Raw genomic sequence first — 17942 nt, 5'->3', positions numbered from 1 at the left:
GACTCTTACCAGCATTTATGCTACGAATTCGTCTCTTGCTTCAAAAGCAGATTTGGAATGTTACATAACATGACTGTAGCTTTTTCATTTTCACAAGTCTCCATTATTAATTTAGTGAGTCCATAGCAGTTACACGACTTTCTTAAAGAAATACTTCTGGATTCTTCATCCTTGTCACTTGGCATGAAAAGTTGGCCTTCAGGTACAGCTGGTAGGCCTACCTGAACGTAACTGGACGGCAAAACCATATTTCTTTTCTATTTTTTATTCTTTTGTGCTCGCATGTTTGATGGCTTTGGTGGCTTATTTTACTGCACTTTATCAATATGACATTTGTCTAAATCTCTCCATATTCAAGGAGGTAATGCTTCATTTCACTTAAGGTAGGTGAAATATCTTTTAACATATCAGTAACCTTGTAATAAAAACAACAAAATATATATTTTTTAATATAAGTAATCACCTGGGGTTGCTTCATAAAGGTATTCAGAAATATTCTGTTTGGCATTATTATCTGATTCATTGATTATTTCGAGGACGGCAAGCAAATGAATGCCCATTGCATTTTTACATTAAAACAGAAAATTCTAGAAATGCACAAAATATATTTCTTGATTTAAGCAAGGGACTGAGCGAGTTAAGTAAAGAAAAGTGAAAGGGTTCAGTGTTGATATGCTGCATCGGCATGAGTAACAGTTGTAACAATGCAACTGTTTTTTGCATTGTTGTCAATTAAAGTTTTACGACGACGTTTGATTATTCAAGGCCCGCTGCTTACCAGAAGCAACTCTCTTAAAAATCAACCCTAGAAAGATCTACAGAGTTGGGATCTGTTTCATCAGAGCGGTTTGTTGTTCATGCCTTTATTGATGGGGAATTCAACTCTTCCACACCATGACCACCCGCAACCCTGCCCCCTTTCAACACCACGCATGCTTTTTCATGCGGCTCCTCTTCTTTCGTCAGCAGTGATGACAAGATGTCTGCAGCAGCAATCTGTGCTGCTAATCAGTCACATGATTATATTTAACTTCTGGTTTAAAAAGAAAATAAAAAAAATGCCCGTGCATAAACTCACAAATTTACTTTCACAGTTTGCTGTTTGTGATAATACTGCGAATCAATCAATCAATCAATCAATCTTTATTTATATAGTGCATTTCATACCACAGGCAACTCAATGTGCTTGCGAAGGTATCATCTGATCATCACAGTTTTCTGCAACAATGCTAACGATATTTATCAAAGTGCATCAGTACTGGTGTACTTCATGTTACATAACGCTTACTCATCTAAAACTCTGACTGATTAAAATCTGTATTTAGAAAAAAAAACCCAACTGTTCAACTTAGAAACAAAGCAGTGATTGAGAGTGTTGGAAAAATTTATATAGATTTTCATTTTGAGTAAACAACATTTTATAGACAGACATGTAGTGTGTGAACTTTGCTTAGTGTGATACAAAGTAATTAAAGGGAACTGTGAGAAACAGGGTGCTCTGGTCTTCCCATGTAGGAGTATGCTGATTGTAACTAAGCTGTGTAAAAGAACTACACGGGGAAAGTCGGACGGAGTCGTTTGAGCACGGGTGAAGGAGTAAGTTCTCTCACTCCGTCCGGCCCCCTTGCAAGTAAAAATACAATCTTGTGCACTGTGTGTTTTGTCAATCACTGGGGTTGTCTTGAGTGAACTGTGTTCCAGCTGGGTTAACTTTTGGACGTAACAGAAATTAAATACAAATTGAAATATTAGACTTTTTACTTTGGTACATTCACCAAACCAAAAGGAGGTTAAAGTCACATAACTGTCAAACTATTTGCATTAAGCAAACATTATACATTAAGGTTTATTCTTTATTTTTTGTTGTAATCCCTAATGAATCTGTTAATCTTTGCATTTGTCACTTGTTCAAAAATATATATTATATACAGCCAAGATTGAGAAAAAAGACTTGCATGTTATATTTCTGGATCTAGCAAATGTATTTGGTTCAGTGCCACATAGCCTTATTTGGAAAGCGTTTGAGTATTTTAGACTGCCCGTAGTTGTTAACTTAATAAGAGCATATTTTCAGGATATAAGACTGTGCCCAAATACAGCAGGCTTCACAACAGGTTGGCAGAGGCTAGAAATAGGCATTGTGGCAAGGTGTACGATTTCTCCATTAGCATTTACAATGGCGATGGAGATAATTATTAGAGCTTCAAAATGGGTTGTAGGTGGAGAGAGACGTCAGGATGGCATACGCCTTACACCAATTAGAGCATACGTGGCAATATGACGTTGGTGACTACAACAATGCCCTGTTTGAAGAGAATACTTGAGAGACTTAACAAAAATTTAAAGTGATGTCTTTACTCAATTAATTATTTAATTACTCAACCTGATGTCATTTAACACTTTAACCAGAGCTGTTTCAGTGCTGTGATGATGTCTGAAGCCTGATTGAAAGTTATCAAGACTTCCACTTTAATTCAGAAAGTCGTTGAGCTGGTTAAATACAACTTTCTCAATAATCTTGGATATAAAAGAAAGGTTAGAGACAGGTCTGTAGTTGTTCATCATAGAGGCGTCTAGAGTTCTCTTCTTTAGGAGTGGCTTAATGGCAGCTGTCTTTAGTGACTTGGGAAAAATGCCTGATGCCAGTGAGCTGTTAACTATTCGTAGGAGATCACTTTCTACTGAGGTAAAAACAGTTTTTAAAAAGTCGGATGGTATTATGTCCAGAGTGCAAGTGGTTGATTTCAGATGCCGAACTGTTTCCTTTAGGATTTTTAAATCAACAATATTAAATTGTGACATAACGTCAGAGTTATTTCTGTGTTTTAGACACAGATTGGTTTTCTTTGTCTGTGTTGCGTGAATGTTTTGTCTAATCATTTTGATTTTTTTGCTAAAAAAGTTAGCAAATTCGTTGCATTTCTCAGTGGAGAGGAGGTCAGGGTTTGACTGTTTAGGAGGATTTGTGAGTTTTTCAACCATAGCAAACAGAGTTCGAGACTTGTTGACATTCTTATTAATGATTTCAGATAAATGCAGCTGTCTGGCCTTGCACAGCTCATTGTTATAACTACACAGGCTTTCTTTGTACAGCTCATAGTGAATCTGAAGCTTTGTTTTCCTCCACTTACGTTCAGTTTTCCTGCATTCTCTTTTCAGGTTTTTGACCGTAGTGGTGTTTCTCCATGGGGTTTTCTGTTTGATCAAGGTGCTCTTGATTCTTATTGCTGCAACAGCTTCCATTACATTTAAAATTTTTAAATTGAAATGATCCAGCAGTCCTTCAACCGACTCTGCGCTGATTGTTGGTAACATAGCTATGGCCTCCTTAAACTGAGCACTTGTTTTCTCATTGATGTACCTCTTTTTAACTGAGAAGCTGGTTGTTTGAACATTCTGAGTGATAAATAAATCAAATAAATGGTCAGAAAAGGCCAAATCAACAACCACAACAGAAGAACTATCAACACCGTTAGAAATGACCAGGTCCAGAATGTGACCTCGAAGGTGTGTAGGTTCTAGCCTGACCAAGTCATACTTACGATTCTAGTCAGAATGAGAGTCTGATACCGCTGGATAGAGTTTTGAGCACGGGGCGTGTTTCAACCGAACCAGGAGAAAAAATGCCTCTTCGCTCAATTGGATAGACCTACAACCAATCAGAGCAACGTAGTATGTGACGTAGAATAAGCGACACACACTTGCTGTGGAAGGACGGCAAAAACATCTATTCTATCTGTCAGGGTGGTTTGGGGAAGGGAGGACACGGATGCGGACTTCAAAAGTAAAGGGTGGTTTATTTTCCAAAAACAAAGTAACAACAAAAGGCGCGGCTAAGCTGGATTCAAAAAACCTAACTGTGACAAAAAAAGGAACTAAACATGGCATGGATAAATAAATAAATACTTAACTTGCAAAAACATGGGAAGAAAGGCAGGCAGGTCAGGTAGGGTAAGGTAACATGGGTAGCATGAATGGCAACAAAGATCCGACAAACTGAGAGGGGAGACTGGAAACTAAATAGGGAGTGAGAGTGATTGGAGAGTGCAGCTGAGGGAAAAAACACAGGTGAAGTGAGTGAACTAATTAACAGGGTGCAGGGAAAACTAAGGCTGTGTTCGAAACCGCCTACTTTTCCTACTATTCCTACTAGTCATACTTTTTTAAGTTCCCGGATGTACACTAGATGCATACTAGATTCGCCGAAATGTTGAGTATTCATCATGAGGTTACTTGTCACACTCAAACTACCCAAGATGCAATGTAACGTGACGTCGTCCATCGCCATTTGAACGGTCAAATTCAGTTAACGGGACGAGAGCAGTCAAAACGGCGAAACCGAAAGTGCGTTGCTCACAGCGGCTAGCTTTACTAGCGGCGAATTTGTGGGAACAAAATTGTAAATAGCCGGTATTTTGTCAGATTTTCAACACCTTGGGGGTCTAAATGACTACTTTCTCGCCTGAAAATGTTTCAAATGTTGCTAAAGTTATATATTTACAGAGTTTATAGCTTAAGCGAAATCAGCTTTTCAGGCCGGCTGATGTCGGCTCGGGCAGGAGTGAAGTGCACTGTGTGTAAACGCTCTGCATACTGTCTGATCGATGAGTATGCCGTTTTCAAGTATGTAGTATGTAGTAGGCGGTTTCGAACACAGCCTAAGACATGAACCGAAAACTAAACATGGACTCAAACTCAAAAACGTGACCTAAAACATGAAACTAAAAACGAGAGTCCATGGGCGTGACACTCGATAAAAGCCTTTATCGCGTTCCTCTGTTCGTCTTTCAAAATGAATGCAATGTGGAGATCCTGTAGTACAGACTCGATGGCAGAATCTACACACCCTAGCTCTCCAGCGGCAGCCATGTTTGTTTCAAACGAATTCAAACCAAGTGCTCTTTAGTGACGTAGGCGATAATGTCCCTGTTGATCATCTGTCCATCATCGTATGAAGCCTGCCCTGGCAATCTGATTGGGTCGACTGTCGCAATGTCGAGCATAATGATTTCCCAACTGAGCAGAGCCAGATCGAACTTCCCGACCAAAAATTTTATGGGCGGGGCTAAGTTCGGCTGGCACCCAGGCTAGGTAGGTTCTGTTACATGTTGCCACAAACCAAACATGTCCAGCACAGAAGAAAATTCTTTGGCATTACCATCCATCATGTTATCTATGTGAATGTTAAAATGGTTAAAATCAGTTGAAATAACAGACAATAATTCAGAGAATTCATCAGTAAAACTTTCACAGTATCCTGGAGAGCTGTAAATGATTAACACATTGACTCCGAAGTCACGTAAAACTACATTTTTACTGCCCATGCATTGGGTCCCACATGGTAAAAATACGTTTTTACGTTTTTTATGGATTCTAAATCTATACATTCTAATGCACATTCTGTGTGATTTTTGTAATTATGAACAGAACTGACATAGATGGCAGTCAAAAACTGGTGTCATCATCTGGACATTTTGATCATTATGCCAATGGCTTTGCGTCAACTCAAGAACAATTTTGATAACGCTGCATTGATTGTTGTGCATTTCCGCATTATGTCCAATCGCACGTGTCGGTTTCCAGAGGGTGGGGGTAAAGTAACATAAACAAACAACAAGAAGACACGTGACAAGTCTAAGGAGGCGGTCTTATGAACAGGTTAGCTTTGCAACATGCGACACGACGCAAATCCTCTGACCTAAATATATGTAAGTATCTAAAGTGCGACAGGCTGAAAGAGCGCACGTTTCACAAAGCCTCGATATCTCAGTTTGTTGTTGATTTTGGTGGATACCCGCCTTGGTTTAGCTAAGGATAGCTCGCTAATAGCGGCACCTAGAGACACGCAGTTTTGACCCACAAAGAGTTTAAAGTCTCAGCTTTCAAACGAGCCATAACATGTTTCAGTGGCCCTATCACATAATATGCTGTGACTGTACAAAAAACGTCAAAAAATGGTTTAGAACGCTGGGAGTCTACGACATAATTCCGTAAACACCGCCGGTATTCAATGTGTTAAGAACAGGATACAGTATTAGGAACACCCTTTAACCCATTGGCGCCTAAAGCACCTGCAAAAAAGGCTGCTCAATGCCTAAGCCAGTTTTTAGAAAAGGTCCCTAATGCCTGAGGGTTTTTTGAACTAAAAACAATTAATTGAAAACACCTAAGAAAAATTCAATATCTCAGCCTCTGAAACACTGGCTGGATTGTATTACTTTTTTTTTTTATCAATGTTGGACATTTTGGTTCACGTAGTTTTGCTTTATGATTCAGGATAATACCCAATGCTGCTATTTATTATACTACTATTACTATACTGTTACTATACTATAACTAAATCATAATCATCATTACTATTATTATCATCATTATTATTATTATTATTAGTAGTAGTAGTAGTAGTAGGCACCACTTCAGCTACATTACTGGCCATGATAGAGACATCATTGCAAAATAATAATATCAGCAATAATAATGAAGGATAAAAAAAACCCTGCAATATATCTTGCATTGTGCAGTTATACTGTATACTTCAGTGACACGACTTCTAAAACATCATAGTTGCCATACTGCAGTAATTCGCACCGGGCTCTCTTTTTTTTTAACATAAGGGCAACGCCACTCAAATAAGAATGAGAAGTCGTCAGAATGAAGCGCAAGAATAAATAATTACCTCCAGATCATGTCGAAACGATCTCGTGCCATCACTCGAGCGACATTTGTCTGATACAGCCACTTGCTCTGCCTCCACTAATCCCGGCGAGTTGTAGTTTGATTATTCCAAAAGTTAGGCAGAGACCGATGAAAGATTTCATCTCCTGCTTTGACACGGGGCTCCACTTCGAGTTGGATGGTGTGTGGCCGCGCGCCTGATCCGCATATAAGTTTGTCTGTGTCACCAACATATTCCAAACTTCATCAGTGAAAATATGCGAGAACACATCTAAAGGACTTGCATCTTCAGATATTGGCACCTTCAGCCCTGGTGTACGAGTAAACTTTTGTTGTTTGTTTGAACCAATTATTGTGCATTACATGCTGCATGTGTCTTGAAAATAATGATAAATGAACAATGTTGCGTTATGCAGCTACCGGCGTTAGGGACAATGTTGCATTATGCAGCTACCGGCGTTAGGGACAATGTTGCATTATGCAGCTACCGGCGTTAGGGACAATGTTGCATTATGCAGCTACCGGCGTTAGGGACAATGTTGCGTTAAGGCTCTAGCATGGTTGCTGCGTCTGCTCGCGCGAGCGGTGTTGATGACGTCATGAGTTCGTGCCCGCCATAGGACCCTATATAGTGGCGCAAGTCGTTGCGCGCCAGTAGTTGCAATTTTCTCCGTCACAGAGGTGGCGCTGCTACGTGAAGGTTACCGCTACTCTACAACCACGAAAGTGGAGAAGAAAACAATGCCGCTGTCAAGAGCAAGAATACTGTAATTAATGATACTGCTGCAGTTTTCCGATCATTTTAATTTTTTAATTCAGTTAATAGAGGTGAAGGTTTGAAGCCCCCGGCATCAACAGAGTCTCTGCCCTCTTCTTTGCCTTCACGTATCTGTCCCGTAGCTTCTTCCACACATTCTTACAGAACTCTCCCTCTTTCCCCAAAGTTCTGCCAATCTCTGTGCACCAGTTTGGGGAGTTTACGTGCTCCCTGTGCTGTTTCACTGCAGTTTCGTACAGCTGCCTGTACAAACGCACCTCCTCACTGAGCCTGGTCTCACATCGGTCCATCCGGTTCGTTGTGCTCGGCGCCGCCAAGTTACAAAAATCGACTGGTGCACGACAACGCGCAGCGCCGTCTTTTCAAGGGAAGCGCCAGGCCTGAAACGTCATTTTGACGTCACGGTCCACCACCGCCGTGACAGACGCGGCAACCATGCTACCGCCTTTATGCAACAACCGGCGTTAGGGACAATGTTGCGTTATGCAACAACCGGCATCAATGAGTTAAAATAAAACTAAGATATTCAAAAGAAGTGAATTCACCAAATGAGATCTCTTTACACTAGAATGTATCTTTAAATAAGGCAGCCCCCCCCCCCCACCTTTCCTACCATTTCGGCATTTATCCATAACACTAAAATTTGGGGGGGCTGTTCCATTTAGAATAGTAGCACTTGTGCTCTCTGTTAACCATGTTTCTGTCTAATCTATCCATCCATCCATCCATCCATCCATCCATCCATCCATCATCTTCCGCTTGTCCGGGGATCGGGTCGCGGGGGCAGCAGCTTGAGCAAAGAGACCCAGATGTCCCTGTCCCCGGCCACTTCCTCAAAGCTCTTCTGGGGGGACCCCGAGGCGTTCCCAGGCCAGCCGAGAAACATAGTCTCTCCAACGTGTCCTGGGTCTTCCCTGGGGCCTCCTCCCAGTGGGACGGGCCCGGAACACCTCACCAGGGAGGCGTCAGGAGGCATCCTAACCAGATGCCCGAGCCACCTCATCTGACTCCTCTCGATGCGGAGGAGCAGCGGTTCTACTCCGAGCCCCTCCCGGATGACCGAGCTTCTCACCCTATCTCTAAGGGAGAGCCCAGACACCCTGCGGAGGAAACTCATTTCGGCCGCTTGTATTCGCGATCTCGTTCTTTCGGTCACTATCCACAGCTCGTGACCATAGGTGAGGATAGGAACATAGATTGACCTGTAAATCGAGAGCTTCGCCTTCTGGCTCAGCTCCTTCTTCACCGGTGCCCACATCACTGCGGACGCCGCACCGATCCGCCTGTCAATCTCCTGCTCCATTCGTCCCTCACTCGTGAACAAGACCCCGAGATACTTGAACTCCTCCACTTGGGGAAGGATCTCATTCCCCAAGTGGAGGAAAAGAAAATCTAAATTGTGTGAAATTATGAAGTCATTAACTAACAGTGACTTATTGGACAGAGATCTAATATTAAGTAAGGCTAGCTTTGTGGAGTTTACAGTGGTCTCTGTTGTATTCTGAGTTGCACGTGGTACCGATAACAGATTAGATTGATTCACCCAGCAGGTTGACTTTTTTCGATTCCTTCTTTTACTAACTAATACAGGAATCCTATTTGGTCCCAGCTTGTTCTCAGAAGAGCTGTCAGAAGTCGAATGACTATAGCAGGCACCCTGAACACATCATGGCATGGTATCTTTGTTTTGAACTCTGGATGTTCTGCTGCTCCTTGAACATCCTGCACATCCCCTTGTGCCCTGCTCTGCCAGGACAGATGATGTAAGAGGAGGAGGAGGGGGTGCCCTGTGTTTCTCGGTTGATAGTGGTCGCTGGAGTGGGATAGAGACATCCTTTGGAGACCTTGGGAGATTCATCCTTTGGAGACCTTGGGTGATGTGGAGTAAAGGGTCTGGTGAGGGGGGGTGGGGGCTATGGGTGGTTTGCCTCGCTGCTGTGTCCTTCAGTCTAATCTGTACAGTCATGTTTGGGTTTGCCGTCCCAACAGCATGACGTAAGTGCGCACCAAGTAATCTGCATCCAGTTCGATTGGGATGCACGCCATCAGCTCTGAAACGCTCCTTACAGTTCCAAAAGATATTAAAGTTATCAATTAACTTAATCTCATGGGTGATGCATGCATTTGACAACCATGTGTTTAGGCCAAGAAGTCTGCTGAAAAGTTCAATTCCTTTACCCACAGTAGGAATGGACTAACATGAAATGGAGACCCGGTGTGCTCCATCGTGACACAGTCTCTCCAACAGCAGAGAAAAATCCTTCTTCAGGATCTCAGAGCCAGTCTTCCTTCTCAGAATATCAAAAGACCTTGTGTGGACAATGATCCTCGTGCCATCTGGATGTGTAGACAGAATGGTCGGCAAAATATCTATCACTTCCCTGACTGATGTATCAGAAAAAGTTATATTTTCCGTCTTTGCCATTCTGACATGCTGTGTTATAGAGTCCCCGATTAGAATGGTGTCTATTGCTTTTTGTGTGGAGGTGTCGATCGCTTCTGTAGTCCTCACCTTGGTTGTGGGATTTGGGCTTCTCCTGATGATCTGGTTAGCCCTTGGCTGAGTGTCAGATGAGGCAGTAAAGTCCAGACAGTGGATTTGGATTAGAAGAAGCAATAGCAGCTGGGGGCCTAGCAGGGGCAGCACTTAGGGTAAACAGACTTTTTGACGAAGCAAAGAAGAAATTTCAGGATATTTAAGTGGAGGGTGTGGCCCATGTGAGCATTTTTAAACCAGCTGGCCATTTTAGACGAGTTGGCTTGAATGGCTTTGTTTTAGCTGGCATTTTTAGTGATTGTAGGACTGTTTAAGTGAGTTTGTCTGTTGAATCTGCTAGTGTGTCTTGTTCTGCCTCCACCTCCGGCACCCTCTATACTTTCATTACCCCCTCCCCGAATCAGGGTTTGTAACCCCACCCCGCTGTGACCGGTGTGCAGTTGGTGAGAGGCTGAGGTAGCTTGTGGTTGTAAAAAAAATAAAAAATGAAAAATAAAAAAATAAATAAAAAGATGGTTGTTGTGGTGTGAGGAGGCAAGGCAAGGTAATTTTATTTATAGAGCACAATTCGTACACAGGGCAATTCAAAGTGCTTTACAGCTACATGAAATCACAAGAAGGCAATAAAATCATTAAAAATAAATAAAAAATAAAAAACCCATTAAAAATAATCATTAATTAATTAATTTAAAAGTGAAGAGTGCAGATAAAATACTTTCAGGTGTCATATGCACAGCTAAATAGAACTGTTTTCAGCCTGGATTTAAACATTGTCAGAGTTGAGGCCTGTCTCACATCTTCTGGAAGACTGTTCCAGATTTTAGGAGCATAAAACTGAAACACAGCCTCACCTTGTTTAGTCCTGACTCTGGGCACCAGCAGGAGACCCCGCCCTGAGGTTCTCAGAACCCGAGTTGGTTCATATGGCTCTAACATGTCAGAGATGTACTTTGGCGCTTGACCATGAAGAGACTTGTACACAAGCAGAGCTGTTTTAAAGTCTATTCTCTGAGCGACAGGAAGCCAGTGCAGAGACCTGAGCACTGGACTAATATGGTCGTATTTCCTGGTTCTAGTCAGGACTCGAGCAGCAACGTTCTGGATGTACTGCAGCTGTCTTACAGCCCGTTTAGAGAGCCCAGTGAGCAGGCCGTTACAGTAGTCTAACCTGCTGGAGACAAACGCATGGATCAGTCTTTCTAAGTCTGGTTTAGACACTATTCCTTTGATTCTGGCAATGTTTTTTAGATGGTAAAAAGCTGCTGATGTTACTGATTTGATGTGGCTATTAAAGTTCAGGTCTGAGTCCAATATTACCCCGAGATTTCTAACTTGATAGTTAGGTTTTAGAGAGAGAGTCTCAAGGTGACTGATAACACTTTCTCTTTGTTTCTGTGGGCCACAGACAATGATTTCAGTTTTGTCTGAGTTCAGCTGGAGAAAATTGTTTTGCATCCACACACTGATCTGTTCGATGCAGTGACACAACGTACATACAGGTCCATGTTCTCCTGCCGTCAGTGACACGTAGATCTGAGTGTCATCTGCATAGTTGTGGTAGGACACATAATAGCTGCGTATTAGCTGGCCTAGTGGAAGCATGTACAGATTGAACAATACGGGTCCCAGGATTGACCCCTGGGGAACCCCACAGATCATAGCCATTTGGTCTGAGACACAGTTACCAATTTCAACAAAATATTTCCTGTCCTCCAGATAGGAGCAGTGTTGGCTGGCATTAGGGGGGTGACTCTGGGACGCCAGTGGTCATTGTCTAATCTCCTTGAGGTGTCGTGGGCCCAACTAGACGAAACACTGATGAAAGGAGGTTCCCACCTGATGACCCCAATGACATGATGGTCAGCACTGCTCACTGATCTATATAGGGAGTATATAGATCAGATATATGCTGCACAGGTGGAAAACGTTCTTGAAAAAGCTCACTTCCATTCAAAACAAACACCTTAGGAAGTGAATGTACAGCATACCGTGTGTTTAAATCATCCTTGTTTGTGAGTTACTACGAGCAAACGAAAGTCTAGACTTTTTTAGCATAAGACAGAAGGATAGAAAAGTGTTGGCAAATCAAAAGTCCAACTAAACGGGCGTATAAAAGAGGTCAACCTAATAGAACTATACTCAAACAGCCTCTGAAGAAACTTAAACAAATGAAAGAACATAACATAAAAGGAACTTAAACTGGTTCAGCCAAACCAGGGACGTCCAAAGTCGGTTCTCGAGGGCCACTGTCCTGCAGGTTTTAGATGTTTCCCTGCTTCAACACACCTGATTCAGATAAAAATGAATCTCTTAAAAAGATTGTTAAGTTCTGCACAAGCCTGCATGACGCATTGATCTGATCTGAACACCTGAATTTAATTATTTAGCTGGGTGACTTAATACTTTTTGGCATAATAGTGTGACTGCCTCACAGGGGTCAATATCAATAAAGTAAATTAGATTTAATCTGTAGCATTTTTGACTCCAGATGTCATGTACAACTCTCCGGCCTGACTCCACCTGAGCTCATATCTACCACATCTCACACATGTTAAAGGACAAGAAAAAAACTAACCTGCGTGAATCAGATGAGTGTGAGGGGGAGGCGGAGTTTTTTTCGCTGTTATAAAATCCCTTCTCAAAAGCACCTGCGACACAGCTTAAAACAAGCTGACAGCTTTTCAAACCTGTGCCTTTTCTGTGACATATGACTGGATCACACTGCACGAAGGTAGGAGCACTTGCTTGTCAAAGTCCCTGAAGTTAAGTAGAGACATGTACACGATTAAACTAGAGATTATGCATTTGATCAATATGATGTTAAAAGAAGATTAGAGAATTAATGTTTGCTTTTTGTTCAGACTCAAACTAGTGCATAGTTGTAGCAATTAAAATTGCATTTTCATGGAAAATATTTAACTTTGGGAAATTTTTTTTTTTGTCTTCTCAGGATATTCAGGGGAATATCAACTGCTCCACATCTGCTGCTCTATCCACCAGTTCTGCTGCCCCTATCTTAACTGTAGGTATACGCTCCTCTGTCTCTTTACAAATACTCATTTTAATGTGACTCAAACAATACATGAAATTCTAAAATGGCTCCAGGAGCACCAGCCCCTGATGGATCACTCTGACCTACCGCCTACACGTATCAACTACGAGGAGGAAAAGAAGGACAAGAAGGAGGATCAAGTGCAGCCTGCAGGACCAACAGCCCTGCAGAAAGCCAGGTCCCGCTTCCTCAAGGGAGTTTCCTACTTCTCTGGAGACATGGAGGTGTTTGGAAAATGGATGGAAAGTAAGTCAGCATTAACACCCAAAGATAGTACATTAGTGGTGTTACATAAACAGACTGAGATTCTGTTTATCATTTCTTTATCTAGTATTTGTAGTGAGACGCATGACATAACTTGAATGACAGAGGAGTGCTGCTGTACAATATCAAACATGTGCCACTGACAAGGAAATTAATTCAAATTATGCCCCAAGGTAAACTGGGCCATAGGGAGTGTAACTGACCTGAAACAATGTTTTTTTTTTTTTTTAATTCATTTGAAGGGTATATGAGCCATACTACCAAATGTACCCTGTGTTGTGTCCGAGCATCACTGTCTTTTCAAGCCCTTTTTCTCACAGTCAAAAACTTCTTTGGTTCTGCCTTCCAGAACAGTTCCTCTTGCTGCAGCTGCTGGACTGGGTTTTGCGTGGAGCGGCCCAGGTGATGTTTGTGAACAACCCTCTGAGTGGCCTCATCATTTTTGCGGGTCTCATCCTGCAGAATTACTGGTGGGCCCTCAATGGATTTGTAGGGACACTCTTTGCAACCATTTCTGCCCTCATTCTGCAGCAAAACAGGTGTGAACACAGGCTGCATCTTGACGAATGTATTGCGTAGCAGTAAGCTAGCATTCGTTTTAATACACTGGCAAGAAACGTACAAAATCATTACCATTCAAAGATCATAATTTTCTTTCCAACAAATGATTAAATGACTTTGGAGAAAAAAAACCTACTTAACTTTGTTTTAAACTAGACAGACATGAATTTATGAATTCAAAAAACTTTTTTTCAGGGGTGCAATAGCTGCTGGGCTGTATGGTTACAACGGCATTCTAGTGGGTCTGCTGATGGCTGTGTTTTCCAATGCAGGAGACTGGTACTGGTGGCTTCTGCTGCCTAACATCTTCATGTCCATGATGTGGTAAGCAGACAGACCGAACAACAGTTAAACAATCCAGTGAGGCCATAGTAGATAATGAACCAAGACACATGACTACCACACCTGATTGGTTTCAGCAAAATGATCACATGAATGTTGAGACTTTAAAAGGATAATTTAATTGAATAAAATTAGGTTTTTAAACCTTTATTCAATTAGTCTGATTCCATTCCTGCTGATACAGTCTGACATAGAAGAAGCCAACGTTTAAGATAGGGAAACATAACACAGATTGTGTTATACTGGGTCATTGTGTTTCAGCCCGATTGTGTCCAGTGCCCTGGCATCTATTAACAGTCGCTGGGATCTGCCAGTGTTCACCCTGCCCTTCAACATCCTGGTGTGTCTCCACATGGTCGCCACCGGCCACTACAATCACCACTTCAACCAAGTCCTCATTCAGCCACGCTCGGAGCTCCCCAACATCACCTGGGCTGAAATCGATGTAGCCAAGGTCAGTGACATGCCACGTTCTCAGAAATTAGGGGCGAACAGGCGGACACACAGACTACAGTAAAGACTAGCTATGTCATGCAAATCTAAAGTCTTAGCTGTACTGTAACAGTATAGTGACACAGCCAACAGAAGAGATCTACAAGTTAACACCAGTGAAAAACACATCGTTGTTTACATCTGCAGTTCCACTCACGTTGCCCTCTCTGTCTGTACTTTTTTTAGCTGTTCATGTCAGTGCCTGTGGGAATAGGCCAGGTCTATGGGTGTGACAACCCTTGGACCGGAGGAATCTTCATCGTCTCACTCTTCATCTCCTCCCCTATCACCTGTGCCCATGCTGTCCTGGGATCTGCAGTGGGAATGGTCTCAGGTGAGAGTACTATACAATGACTCAGCCTGGAGTCGAAGGGAGGGTGTAACATAACATCAGATGTAAACATCCTTCTGTCTCAACCCAGTAAACTGCACACCTTTTTTTTGCTTCCCTACATGCCTACAGATTAAATTCAAGCCACAGTCAATATGGTCCATCACCAAGATGACACCAAAAATACCTGTTAAAGGTGCAAAATAACCAGTAGGGTTATTTCTTAATAAGATAATTAAAACTTAAATTGAACTTGGACCTGCTTTGACTTACCATTTGTGGCTCTTTTGTCCCTGTTGTTTTTCTTTTACAGGTCTGGCTCTGGCTGCTCCTTTTGGCGACATTTATTTTGGCCTCTGGGGATACAACTGTGTATTAGCCTGCATCGCTATTGGAGGAATGTTTTATGCTCTCACCTGGCAGGTGCACCTGCTTGCCATCACATGTGGTAAGCAGACACCCAGAGCTATGTGAAAATGCACCTTATCTGCACATAAGGGTTGTATAACAAGTCATTCGCTGTAGCAGGTACAGGTATTTGTAATCTCTGAATCACACACGGCATATACTCTCCTCTCATTTGCAGCTTTTTTCTGTGCATATCTCGGTTCGGCCATTGCAAACCTCATGTCCACGGTAATTAAATTTTTAAACACCACTCCGCATACTAAACACATCAACCTGTTGAGACGCATGCTACAAACTGTCTTTCATTTACAGTTTGGTCTGCCAGCCTGCACTTGGCCTTTTTGCCTCTCCGCCCTCACCTTCCTCCTCCTAACCACGGGGACCAAAAGGATATTCAAGCTGCCGCTGGCCAAAGTCACCTACCCTGAGAAAAACCTGGCCTTCTACTGGAAGTTGAAGAAGCAGGAGAAAGCGGAGAAAGCAGAGAAAGCTGAGAAAGAGGAAGAGCAGCAGAAAGCTATTGAGGAGGAGAACATACGAAACGAGAGAGAACAGCTGAAGTCGAAGTTTCTAATGATGATGGAGGAGGGAAAAGGTGAGACAGCAGAAGTCAAAAATGGGAATGCATGTGTCGAAGACAGAGCGGTTGAGGTGGAAGAGCAGGTTACTGAGAGTGACAAAAACAGAAATGATGATCTAACTGAGGTCATACCTGATGATTGTGTTTGACACTTCATTCCTGCAGAGACTGATGGAAAGAAACTATATATATATGGCACTGAAATGTATGAAGAATTGCATAGCTATGATGCATAGCTGATTTTGGTGGTTTGATGACATTTTGTAGAATTTTTTTATAAAATTAAAGTTCTATTTTTACAAGTCATTTTGTGTTTCCGTCTTTTTCTTATGCAGTGTTGTCTAAAAGTACCTAAATCGAGCTGACAGAGAAATTATAACAAAAAAAACCCCAATGAAATAAAAACCCCTACATATAAGTCCAGTTAGTGCAGGAAGTAGTTTCCAGCTCTGTGAAAATCACATACATGTATAAAGTAATAGCGATGCAGACTTGAGTAGAAGTAGAAGTGCTCTTTAAGCACCGTACTTAAGTGGAAGTACTAAAGTATTAAACATGTTTTGTACTTAAGTATTGCAAGTAGTTTATTTTAAATATAATATATTATATATATTTTTTATGTGTGTGTGTGCGTTTATAAAAACGAGTAACGATGCAGCACATAAAAAATGTATCAGAGTAAAAGTACTAAACTCATTGAAAATATGTACTGAAGTAAAAGTGTAAGTAGGAGAAAAAAATAATACTCCAGTAGAGTACAGATACAGCATTTTAGTACTTAAGTAGTCAAGTAATTTTACTTCGTTACTATACATCTCTGGAAAATCATGAGAACCAACTTCCCTTAGGATAATGAAAAACTTAAAAAAAAAAAAAAAAGGAAGTTGAATTTTATCCGCTTTGACTGGTAGAATAATCTATAGGGAAACAATGTTTTGTAAAAGTGCAGCTACAATTATTACAGCTGCACTACCAACTGTTCCTCAACGGACAAAGCTGTAGTGAACTTGACATTGATGTAACTAAACCAGTTTGAGCTTTTTATGATCATGGCAAAAACAAGAAAAGAAAAAGATTTATGTGACATTCAAAAAAGGAATTCCTTTTGTTTGGTGTAATAAAATTTGTCACGGAGTGACGCCCATTGCGCATTCATTAGTCTTAGGTGTGTCTCTGCTGTTTGAGCAGCACAGTGTGCTTGAAACATTCCTGAGTTCAATGACGCAGGCAGTTCCTGCTTTGGATGGTTGTGTCGTTAATTCAGATGATCATATCTACACTGGTCTGAGGGCCCAGCATATGGAGCAGCCATCTTCTATAATTGGAGAAGGCATTCGTGACACTTCTAGCTGTTGAAATGTGAATCTGTTGATGACGTACTCATAAACTTTCGATCGGTGCTCAAGGCAAAATGATACAGCTCTATTATTCATTACCTCTTATCAACAAGTAAATGTTTCCCTCAGTTATTGGGTTTAGTTATTACTACACTTGTTGCAAAAAGGGTTCTGAGCTGTGGCTTCTTTGGTATGTAACGGGGGTAAAGCAGCTGACAAATGGAACTGAATTTAACTGATTTTTTTTATGAATCCCCATTACACCCCGGAACATTGGTTAATAATGAAAAAAAATTATAAAAATGATGAAACACCTAAGGACAAAAGTCACCTCCCAGTTGTCTTGGGAGCTATTTTGGTAGCATGTGGATGTTTCTAATAGAAACCACGCTGCTAAAGGATCTGGATCTAGGGGCTTATACATTTTTCGGGTACGTATAAGGAGTTTTAAAAATATTGTGGTATTAGAAGATGGAGTCCTTGATTGATTCCATGTTGGAAGTGTCAAAACTGTGATGTTCACTCTGATAACATGTTCATGAAAAAGTCAACTCAGAGGTCATCTGTAGGACCTTCCCCAAAGGGGCGAAGGAACCTCCCTGATTTTGTATTTCAGTGAACTAAC

The 17942-nt window shown here is 41.6% G+C and overlaps 1 protein-coding gene across 2 annotated transcripts; it reads left to right on the top strand.

Moving 5' to 3' along the window:
* Positions 1-293: 293 nt before the first annotated feature.
* On the top strand, positions 294-16286 carry slc14a2 (solute carrier family 14 member 2). Of its 2 annotated transcripts, none has more exons than XM_075468089.1 (10): positions 294-383; positions 12901-12972; positions 13056-13248; positions 13616-13805; positions 14023-14151; positions 14431-14623; positions 14848-14995; positions 15306-15440; positions 15579-15628; positions 15713-16286. In XM_075468089.1, exons 3-10 carry the CDS (start codon positions 13071-13073, stop codon positions 16127-16129), a joined length of 1440 nt encoding a protein of 479 aa, XP_075324204.1. In that variant the 5' UTR covers positions 294-383; positions 12901-12972; positions 13056-13070; the 3' UTR covers positions 16130-16286. The 2 variants fall into 2 exon arrangements, with proteins under 2 accessions (XP_075324204.1, XP_075324203.1); XM_075468088.1 differs by lacking the exon at positions 294-383 and adding an exon at positions 12584-12681.
* The last annotated feature ends 1656 nt before the right edge of the window (positions 16287-17942 follow it).

This window comes from Odontesthes bonariensis, chromosome 6, assembly GCF_027942865.1.
Source record: "Odontesthes bonariensis isolate fOdoBon6 chromosome 6, fOdoBon6.hap1, whole genome shotgun sequence".
Classification (NCBI taxonomy): Eukaryota; Metazoa; Chordata; class Actinopteri; order Atheriniformes; family Atherinopsidae; genus Odontesthes; species Odontesthes bonariensis.
Note: the sequence above shows the minus strand (reverse complement) of the source record. Positions and strands in the feature narration are given on the sequence as shown.